Source organism: Eubalaena glacialis, chromosome 4 (assembly GCF_028564815.1).
Source record: "Eubalaena glacialis isolate mEubGla1 chromosome 4, mEubGla1.1.hap2.+ XY, whole genome shotgun sequence".
NCBI classification, from domain to species: domain Eukaryota; kingdom Metazoa; phylum Chordata; class Mammalia; order Artiodactyla; family Balaenidae; genus Eubalaena; species Eubalaena glacialis.
Genome location: NC_083719.1, coordinates 50878659 through 50890718, shown reverse-complemented (window position 1 = coordinate 50890718; position 12060 = coordinate 50878659). Strand labels below are relative to the sequence as shown.

At 33.6% G+C, this 12060-nt stretch overlaps 1 protein-coding gene across 3 annotated transcripts in view; it reads right to left on the bottom strand.

Annotated features, from left to right (window-relative positions):
• Positions 1 to 12060, bottom strand: part of RNF180 (ring finger protein 180) — a 280184-nt gene that overhangs the window by 239400 nt on the left and 28724 nt on the right. For all 3 annotated transcript variants that reach the window (XM_061187835.1, XM_061187840.1, XM_061187836.1), the window contains exon 2: positions 11787 to 11921. In XM_061187835.1, the coding sequence (XP_061043818.1) occupies positions 11787 to 11921 (135 nt within the window). The remainder of the gene's footprint in view (positions 1 to 11786; positions 11922 to 12060) is intronic.

The window sequence follows — 12060 nt, the reverse complement described above, 5'->3', positions numbered from 1 at the left end:
ACAAAAAGCAACTAAAAAGTGAGTTTAGCATAATATGTTTGCAGGATATAAAGTCAATATACAAATTCAACTCTATTTGTTTAGATTAGCCACAAGAAATTGTAATGGGTAACTTATTAAATATCAATTATAACAGCAGCAAAAAACATGAACAACTTAGGAATAAATTTAATACAATATGTACAAGATCTCTCCATTATAAACTAGAAAACACTGCTGAAAGAATTGAGGAATACATAGTGGTGTGTATCTCAGGAATGAAAGATTGATATAGCATTCAAAAATCATTCACTATAACTCAATATAGTAATATAAAACAGAACAAAAATGTAAAAAATATTTTGATATATGTGGAAAAATCATTTGATAAAATTCAACATCCATTCATAATGAAAACTTAGAAACTAAAAGTGGAAGAAAACTTTTTCAATCTGATAAAAGGTATCTATGAAAAACCTTTAGCTAAACTTATACTCAGTGGTGTAAGATAATTGTTTTACCCTAAGATGGGGAACAGAATGTCTTCATTCTCACCTTTCTAGTCCACATTGTATTGATGGTCCAAGTCAGTACAGTATGACAAGAAAAAGAAATAAAAGACATACAGATTAGAAATCAACAAAACGACGAGATACATCTTCACACCCACTTAGGATGGCTATAATAAAAAATAAAAATAATGAAATAAACAGAAAATAAGGGTTGGTAAGGGTGTGGAGAAATTGGACCCACTGTACATTTATGGTGGGAATGTAAATGGTGCAGCCACTGTGGAAAATAGTTTTGTGGTTCCTCAATGAGTTAAACATTGAATTACCAACTGGCTTAAGAATTCTACTCCTGGGTGTATATCCAAAATAATAAAAAAACAGGTGTTCGAACAAAAACTTGTATAAAAATGTTCATAGCAACACTACTGAAAATAGTCAAAAGGTGGAAACAACTCAAATGTCCATCAACTTATAAATGTATAAACAATATGTGGTAGATCCCTATGATGAAATAATGTGCAGTCATAAAAAGGGGTAAAATACTGATACATGCTATAACATGGATAAACCTTGAAAACACTATGCTGGGTGAAAGAAGCCAGACCAAAAGGCTGTATATTGTGTGATTTCATTTGTATTAAATATCCAGAATCAGTAAATCCATAGAGACAGGAAGCATATTAGTAATTGCCAGGGGTTCGGGGGAGGTGGAAATGGGCAGTGACTGCTTAATGAGCATGGGCTTTCCACATGGGGTGATGAGAATGTTCTGGAACTAGACAGTGATGATGGTTGCACAGCATTGTAAGTGTACTAGATATCCGTAGTGGTAAATTTTATGTTATGTGTATTTTAGCATAATTTTAAAAAATAACAAAATAACTTTTTTATTCACAGACAACACAATATAAAGAAAATACTAAGAAATTCACCATAAAAACTGTTAAATTAATAAGCACAATTTCAGTATAGAATGTCAATATACAAATTTCTGTGTACCACACTTCTGGAACAACAAACGATGGGAAAGTAAACATTTTAAAAATACCACTTAATATTGTACCAAAAAACCATGAACTACTTAGGTATAAACTTGACACAATATATACAAGACTTGTCCACTGAAAACTACAAAACACTATACAGAAAAATTAAAGACCTAATAAAACCAAGAAATATACCATGTTCATAGAATGGAAAGTTTGATATTTTTAAGATGTCAATTGCTTCCATATTAACCTATAGATTCAATACAACCCACTCAAAATCCCAGCAGGCTTATTTATAGAAATTGATAAATACATTGTAAAATTTATGTAAAAAATGCAAAATGACCTAAAACATCCTGAAAAGTTTTGCAACAGAATAAGAAATGTAGAGGACATACACTATTTGATTTTAACACTTATTAGATCAATGGAATAGAGTAAAAAAATAGATCTGTATATAAATTTAGTTAATTGTTTTTTGGTAAATATGCCAAGATAATGAGAAAAGATAGACTTTTCAATAATTGGTGCTGGAACAACTGAGTCTCCATATTAAGTAAAAAAAATAATAATAACAAAAATAATAAAAATGCTTACCACACACATGAAAAACAAATCAAAATGGATCAGGATCCTAAAAGTAAAAGCCACAACCACAAAATGTCTAGAAGAAAACAGGAAAAAAATCTTTGAAACCTGGGGATAGGCAAAGTAGTCTCAGGACACAAAAACATTACCCATAAGGGAAAAAATGATAAACTGGATTTCATCAAAATTAAAACCATCTACTCTTTGAAAGTCATCACTAAGAAAACGAAAACACAAACCGCAGACTGGAAGAAAATTTTTGCAAAACCTGTATCTGACAAGAACTTTTTAGCCAGAATATATAAAGAACTCTTACAACTAAATAAGAAGAAAATACAATTTAAAAAATGATTATAAAATTTCAACAGACATTTCACAAAAGAAAACATACTAATGCCTGATAATCACACGAAAAGAGGCATAACAATCACTGGAAAAATGCAAATTCAAACTATAATGAGACAACATTACATATTCATTACAAGAGCTAAAATGGAAAAAAGAAAAGAAAAAAAAGGGAAAGAAAAAAGCAAAAAGAACTGGAAATATCAGTACAGACAAAAACATAGAGCAACTGAAACTCATACGCTTTCAGTGGGAATGCAAAATGATATAGTCATTTTAGAAAACAGTTTGTCAGTTTCTTATAAAGCTATGCCCACACTTATCACAAAACCAAGCAATCCCTAGTAGTAACCAAGAAAAATAAAAATATAGGTCCACATAAAGATTTGTAGCTCAAAACTGCAAACACCTAAAATGTCCATCAACAACTACAGCATCCATACAGTAGATAAACAACTGTGAAATGTATACAATGAAGTAATACTCAGTAATAAAAAGGAATGGACTACTGATATATGCAACAATATGAATCAATTTCAAAAACACTATGCTGAGCATAAAAAGCCAGACATAAAAGAATATATGCTCTATGATTACATATATAAGAAACTCTAGAAAAGACCAAATGTTGTTACCTCTTGACAATGGTGGCGGGTACATGAGTACATATACATTTGTCAAAGCTCACTGAAATGTGTATTTCATTACATATAAATTATACCCTTGGGCTTCCCTGGTGGTGCAGTGGTTAAGAATCCGCCTGCCAATGCAGGGGACACGGGTTCAAGCCCTGGTCTGGGAGGATCCCACATGTCGCAGAGCAACTAAGCCCATGCGCCACAACTACTGAGCCTGTGCTCTAGAGCCCGCGAGCCACAACTACTGAGCCCACGTGCCACAACTACTGAAGCCCGCGCACCTAGAGCCCTGCTCCGCAACGAGAAGCCACCACAATGAGAAGCCCACGTGCCGCAACGAAGAGTAGCCCCCGCTCACTGCAACTAGGGAAAGCCCATGCGCAGCAACGAAGACCCAATGCAGCCAAAAAAAAAAAAAAAAAGTATACCCTAATAAAACTAACCCTAAAAGTTAGCAGTGTAACTTTACCTAAATTTACTTTTTGAAGAACAGAATTAATCTTGTAAACATCAATACCTGTACACATTAGCCCCTTCCATTAGGAGCTGAGAGTTATGCAGATTAGTATAACTAATGAATTCTTAAAAAGGCTCTCATAGAGAATACAAAGCGGAATTGACAAATACAGCCTTCTTTACTTCACTATTAGATCCGAAATTTTTTCGGACTTTTCAAGGTTCTGTCTATCCATGAGCTAAATAAATAAATATTTCTACATTGGTACAAAGAACAGAATATTATGTCAAAGTAAGTTAATGGCAATCAACCTGTCAAGATTTATTGGGTCATTACGAGACACAGTGTTGACCATATAAAGGGAGTAAAGAAACTTATTTATATGCCAGGGACTGTGTTTTACCTTAACACGTATTATCTCATTTTACTATTTCATTGTGCATATTCCATTATTTCATTTAATCAGATAAAGTGATCATGGTATTTAGTCACATAAGATTGATCACTATACTAAGAAACCACTATCTGTTATAAATTCTAGAGATGTTTTATGAACATTCTTATGAGAAAAAACATTGGAGTCATGTATCTAGGTAGGTAAAGGAAATTTTACAATGTACCTATTCTTCTTATTTTTACCAGGTAACAAGCATTTGTACTGTGCTACTACAGCCCAGGCACTCTTTGAAAGGTTTTATTATTTTACAAATAAGGAAACTGAAACAAGAGAAAGTAAGTAACTTTTATGTAACTTGTCCAAGGTCACACAGTAAGTAGCAAAGGAAGGATTTCCATCCAGGCAGTCTGGCTTCAGAACTCAAGTCACTAAGCTTCCACTGTTACTTCCTATACCAAATCAATACTACCTTTTATAGGGCAATCATCTTTCTTACATAGCCTGAGTATGTTTTAAGGCATGATACTACTATTCTTTCAGAGGATTACAAAAAAAGCAAAACAAAACAAACATAAACTGGAAGCATAACTTACTTTTAAATTAACCAAAAACAATGTACTAACTTATACAGAGGAAAGGTAGGTTTAGAAAAAATTCCAGTTGATTCTGATATGCAGCTCCCAAACCAATCTCCCTGATTTGAGAACTATTAACATAAAGCAAACACATATTTTTCTCTAAATATTTAAAAGTTAAAGCATTCTCTCATGCCAACAAAAAAGACAAAAATCAGTTATAGCAATTGATACTGGTGGAAGGAGCATAAAAGGCTGGGTTAAGAGTGTATAGTATTGTTTCCCTTTCTGAAAATTAGATATGGCAAACAAAGAAAACCAGGATAAACACAGAGGCCTCAGTTATAAATGAGACTGCCAACTACTTCAACTGTAATTACACACACTGTCTTAGAAACATATATATATATGATATTCATGATATTTACTTCCAATTTAATTTTACAGGTAAAATAAGACATCAAACTATAAAGTCTACAGTCACTTAATTTTTTAAAAAATCACACAAATATACGTGATAAAACAAGTTTTAATGGATGTATTTTAAGATAAATGATTAAACGAAGCAACCTCATTTGAGGAATTTAAAGGCTTTAAAGTAGTGGCGTCAGGTTATCTCCTTGGGAAAAAATAAACTGAAAATTAGAAAAACTATATTATTAGGATTTTTAAAACCTTACTAGACAGCTTTTTGTGTTTCAAGTTTATCATGTGGTCAAAGGAGGAAGTGAAGGAAGAGAAGTAACTAACAGCCAGTTTCACTTAATACTGTCAGAAAAATGTTGACAAAATATTGTGTAAATGAAATCTTTTATTCAAGCAGTAGGGGGAGCTAACGCATTGTTATTGATATTGCTTTTTCTTTAAGGGTAGAGAATGTTTTCAGTTACTGTGTACAAAGAGAACTTCTTTAATTTTAAAATTACAAACTGTATGCATTATCTTCTTATCATTTAATGATTGTTAAGAGTTTTAATTGAACAGAACAGGTTAAATGTAAAAAGGTGACATAATATTATTATATAATTTTTGAAAAATGTTCAACACTAACACATTTCCAATGTTAGTAATAACATTCCCTTAGCTAACACATTAAAAGTTAGCCAACTATATTATTTAAGTAATATAGTTTATTTAAATATTTGCAGCTATCAGCTATAAACACTACAGGGAAAAAGATCAGGTAATAAAAATGTCATTTAGATTAACATTATTAATTAAATGTTTAAAGGGTTATAAATATAAACGAACCAAAGCCTATTGGACTGCCTGGTTTTACTATTTGTAGGTTGAGAACGTACTTCAAGGGTGAAAATTTTTTTCACTCAAAAGTCAGAATGAATAAAAGAGAAACTGAAAGCCTCATTTAAAGGCAGACCATTCCCTGCATCTATTCTTGCTACCTTCCTAATTTCATGCTTTCAAAATTGCCAAAATAATTTTTAAAAAATTCAATGGCCATGTCACTCCTTTTCACTGACTTTCCAGCTTTTAGGAAAAAGATCAAAGTCCTTAATTTGTCTTGCAAGACCATAAATGATCTAACCAACACCCATCTTTCTAGCCTCAAATCTGGCCAAACTCTCTCTCGATCTCTGCCCTCCAATCATAGAAATCTTCTAGTTCCATGGAGATACATCACATTCTTTCCACCACAGGGCCTTTGAATATGCTGGTCCCAAAGCTTGGAAGGTCCTCTGTCTTGTACTGCCCTGGCTACTCATCCACCGTATCTCTACACAAGTCGTTTCCTCAGAAAAGCCTCCCGCTTACAACTACAATCCTATGTCTATGTCCTATCTTTATGGCTCCCTATACGTTTCCTTTTTTTCCACTTACACAGCTAATAATTTAATATTTATGATTGAACACTATCCTGAAAGTTTCACAAGGACAGAACACTTCTCTTCTGCTCTTCATTGAATTTCCAGTACCTGTCATATCTTAGTTGATCTGAGCTGGCATAACAAAATACCACAGACTGGGTGGCTTAGACAACAGACATTTATTCTTCACAATCCTGGAGGCTGGAAGCCTATGATCGAAGTGCCAGCATGTTCAGGTACTGGTGAGAGCTCTCCTCTTAATTTGCAGATAGCTGCCTTCTTGCTGTATCCTCACATGGTAGAGAGAGAAAGAGATCTCTCTCTTCTCCTTCTTATAAGAGAGAAAAGAGATTTCTCTCTCTCTTCTTCTTACTGGATTAAGGCCCCATCCTTATAACCTGATTTAACCTTAGAAACCTCCTAAAGACCTATCTCCAGATACAGTCACTTCGGTGGTTAGGACTCACAGCTACAATGAACATTGACCAATGATTTCCTCTTTGCTGAAACCAAAGCATACTTTTAATTCTCATTCAGAGTCTCTACATTTGGCCATGCAGTTTGTATGCCATTTCTGTACAAATCTGGGGGCACCTTTCACAGATTAGCACCCTCTAAAATTATGCAGTGTACAACCTGCACATTAAAGGCAATATCTGGTCTTCTATGTCTCGCTACAACGTTCAATATTACTAACGAATCCCTCCTTCTGGAAGATATTCATCCCTTGACTTCCATAACACCGTATCCTGATTTTCAATCCTATCTTTCTTACTACTCTTTTTTTCCTACTTTGTGATTTTTTTTTCCTGTCCATCCCTTAAATGTTCCTAGGCCCTCTTCTTTCTCACTCCAGTCACACTCTGCATGGTGATCTCATCTACTTTCACAGCTTGACTCACCACTTAAATGCTGATGACTCCCAAATCCACACTTTTAGTTCAGATCTCTACTCTGAATCCCATATCCATAGAAACAGCAGCCTTCCAGAAATCTCTTTTTAAATGTCCTTTTAGGCCACATAAACTTGACGTGCCCCAAACTGTGTCAAAACGGACTAAGAAGTGAAAGCGGAGGACACCACCTCTGCCCACCCCGCCAGACTTCACAAACTGAGACCAATTTTGTTATTTTCTGGTTTTACTGTTTTCATTGTTATTTTTTGCTTTTGGTTTTGGTTCTGGCCCACATTTCATGTATCTCAGGCCTGAAGGTAGAGTAGGAGTCCCCTTTTGTCCCTGTGGACATTGTAGACTGTCTCAAAATTCCATTCTAAATTCCCAGTCATGCCTTACCATATGCCAGTGGCTGGAAAACTAAAGCTCAAATGTCCCAGATTCCCTTACAGCTCAAGTTCCACACATGACCTAGCTTTCCCCAAGCTGATACACTATTCAATATTATGAAAGCAGAAGTGATGAGTATATTTGTGCTGTTTCTTCTAGCAAGCTTGGTTTTGAAGGTACTTAGATAGTCTGTGGCAAAAGTTAGTGATTCCAATGTCCAGTTCCTAGTTTTGTGGGGACTAAGAGGCAGCGTGTGAGACTTCCATTTCCTGGCATTGGTAAGGGCTAAACAAGTGTGGTTCTGGAGCCAACAGCTGTGGATGCTATTTCCTCATGTTCTTCTGAGGGCCATTTCACACCTGCATGGGGTGAGGAAGACAGGAGACAAAGTCCAGGGTTTGCTTAGGGTCGGGAGACTATAAGAGGGAACTCCTACATAAAGCTGGGTTATAATATCAGTGTAAGGGTGAATGAGAAATAAACCTGTTGCTCAGAAGGACAAAGAAGGAAAGTTGCCTATCTCAACTTTGGTACTCAGTAGAAGGAAAGGAAAAAATCTTCTCCTCAGGGTACTGAAGAATTTCTTAAACAAAAAGTACAGAACATAAAGGAGATGATTAATAAATTTATCTATATTATTTTACAAATTCTGTTCATCAAAAGATACCACAAAGAGTGAAATACAAGTTATATAAACTGGCAAAAGATATTTGCAATACAATAACCAACAAATAATTAGTATTCAGAGTACATAAAGAGCTTCCAAAAATCAAAGCTACATAATAGAAAAACAGGCAAGGAAAAAAAGACATTTCACAGAAAACACAAACAGCCTTAAACAATGAAAAGACGTTAAATGTTGGCAAAGATGTGGAATCACAGCAATGTTTAACTGCTGCTCATGGGACTGTCATTTGAAAACAACTTAGCATTGCCCAGTAAAGGTGAAGAATCACATATCCTGCAACATACAACTCCATTTCCAGTAATATACTCCTGCCTATGTTTGTCAAGATATGGACAAGTAGCATGGCCTGTAAGAGCAAAACAACTAGATTTAACTCAATGGTAGGGTGAATTATAAATTGTGATATATTAATACACTGGAATACTACACAAAAGTGAAAAACTGGAGCTGCACTACATGCTGATATTAAGTAAAAGCAGCAACCAGAAGAATACCCACCTATGTTGTGATTCCATTTACAGAAAGTAGAAAAACAAAACACTTCCAGAAACAAGAAAAACACTTATTTTATACACAGATACATTTTAAATTATATTGTTAAATAGGTAATAAATTAAGATGATTTGATAGGTGATAAATTTAGCATTCTTTCAGCACAGCATCTGATAAATTACTTTTAGATTCCAATATTTTATTTTATTGTTTCCTTTAATTAAAACAGATGCTTCTAAGTTCATCTTTAATATTTATATCAAATGTATGTATTTATAAATGTAAAATATGTTTGCATAGTTCAAAGAAATACATAAGGAGAAGCAAATACCAATACACCCACCACCCAGCTTAATAAGTACAACATTACCACTACTTTAGAAGCCCCCTCAGGATCCCTCTCTAATTGTATACTCCTCCTTCCCCCTAGACTTAACAATGATATTGAATTATTCCTCAAGCAGGTTTTTAACAGGTTTTATATATGTATGTTTTATTTTATATGCATATAATATATATACCTTTATATACATTATTTTATATAAATATAAAAATATTTAAATAATATATTTATGTAAATATGCATTTTATATCTATTATTTTTAATAAATATATTTTTATTTTATAAGTTAGGTTCAATAATTATATATATATTTTATTATGTATATACATAAACATTTTATTTTATATATAAAACTATAGTGACAGAAAGCAAATCAGTGGTTGCCCAAGGCTGGGCTTGGAAACAGGGCAAATGGGCCTAAGGAAACTTTCTGAGGTAAGAGAAAGATTTTAAAACTGCTATCATTGAATTGTATTCTTACAATAAATAAATTTTATGGTTTACAAATTATAATTAAAAATCTGTAAAAAAAATACATACATAGATTTCTCAATCTCCTTTGGGAAACCTCTGTGACTAGCCCAGGCAACATTTGCTTACATTCCTCTGTTACAGTACTTATCAAATCAGGCTACACTGCTTGGCCTATTTTCAACTAGAGTTTAAAGCTCCTAGAGGACCAGAATGTTTTTTCAATCCTGTATCACTCTCTTCTACAACCTATCCCATTACAACCTAGAGCAGTGTTTGAACTTCTCTTGCTTATTGAGAAGGTGTGACATTGCATAATACCCTGATGGAGGAGCAAAGGCAGTAAAGAGAGTGTGGGGTGAGGTGCACAAGCTCAGGACCTTCACTGTCAGGTTCAACTGTAACTGCACTGCTGGTAAAAGTGTAATCTGAGGCAATTTATTTAATCTTCTGTGCCTCAGTTCCCTTATCTATAAAATTAAGACGATAGATTATCTCCTTCAAGATAATCTATCCTTCTATCCTTATACTATAAGGAATGAATAATATAAAACAATGCCTAACTAATAAGCATAAAAAAAGGTACTGGACATCATTATCACTAGGAAAAAGCAAATTAAAACTATAATGATATACCACTATACATCTACCAGAATGTCTAAAATTACAAAGTCTGAAAATACCACCTGTAGACAAAAGGTGTAGAGCAACTGGAATTCTCATCACTGCTGCTGGAAGTGAACACTCACTTTGGAAAACTACTAGCAGTTTCTAAAAAACTTAAAATACACCTACTCTATGACCCCCCCAAATTCATTCCTATGTATATATCAAAAAGAAATAACAAAACACAAACACATAAAGTCTTTTACAAGAATACTGATATCAGTTTTATTCATAACCCAAAACTAGAAATTCAAATGTCCATCAGCAGAAAAAATTGATAAATTTTGGTATATTCATAAATGGCATACTACTCAGGAAAGAGGAAGCAAACTACATAACACAAAACATAAATGAGCCTTTAAAACATTATGCTGAGCAAAATAAGTCAGGTGCAAAAGCGTATATGCTATATGATTCCATTAGAATGAAGGTCAGGAACAGGCCAAACTAGTCTATGGTGATAGACATCAATATAGTGGTTGCCTTGTGAGAGGGGAGTATTGCCTGGAAAAGTGCAAAACAACTTTCTGGGGTGATGAAAATATTGTATATCTTGATCTGATTCGTAGCAGGGCTGAAAAAAATTTATCAAGCTGTATACATTTTTTTTTTTACTTTATAAATTACACCCAATAAAATACTCAGCATGAAAAGATTTTTTCCTCCAATTAAAATGTTTTTTCAGTTTTTAAAAGATGTTAAAAAAAAAAAAAGTATCTGCCATGTAGTAAGTGTGCAGTCAAAGTCTTCCACTATTATCAGTTCAAGTTGGCTAATCTGTTAGAGTGGATAGGAAATAATCATGATCAAATGTGGCTGAGGAAAAATTAAACAAAACAAACAGTCTCTCAAAGAAGGGGAAGAAAACAATTACATCCACTCTCTCTGCTGAATTGAGAATTCCCTGTAAAGTGCATGGATTACTATCTAGTTTGGACCTCTTTGATATTGCCTCTTGCATATTGCTCTTAGAGAAGTTTAGGGATTTTATCTGTTTTTTAAAAAACATTTACTTTTACCAGGACAACCAATTAAATGCTTTTAAATATTATTCAGGTTTTTCTATTGACTTTTAAATTATACATGAACTTTCCCTTTTAGGCCCATACTGAATACTATATATATAATATGTATATGTATATATATATGTTTATATATATGTATATGTTTTTATATACATATAAAAATAGGTTTTCTATTTTTTAATATGATCTTGAATTTAATTGTGTGGTGATGACTAAGTTCACTCATGGTGGGGATAAAATAAACATGGACTATTATCTTCAACCTATGTTTGTGATCCTGCACTTAAAACTTTAAGGTCATGTTAATGTCAGCAGCTAGAGGTAAACTTAATTGTAACTGTGGAAGGTGGGATGCCTTTCGAATACCACTTTGAAATGTTTTCAGTGATCAGGTAAAATAAGGTAAAAGCTAAGTCAGGTGCGGAGGGATATGTGTGCATGTGTAGGTGTGTCCCCAGCATTCCTATACTAGGAAATTATTTGATGATTATACAGTTAGCAATACTCACCTTAGTCACTTGATGCTCAAGACATTCCATGAAACAACCAGAACCTGCTATGCATTTTCTACATTTCCAACAACGAAGAATACTTATTTCTTCTTGATTATGATTTTTAGTTATCAATTCTTTACTTCTCTTCATCTGTGGGAAAAGTAATGCATTTTTAGAATGTTAAACCGTGTCAGATTAAACTTGATTTTCTAAACCCTTTGAACAGCATTAGCTACATGAGGACCAGAAAGAAGAGAATTATCATTTATTGAGGTACCTACTAGTCTTA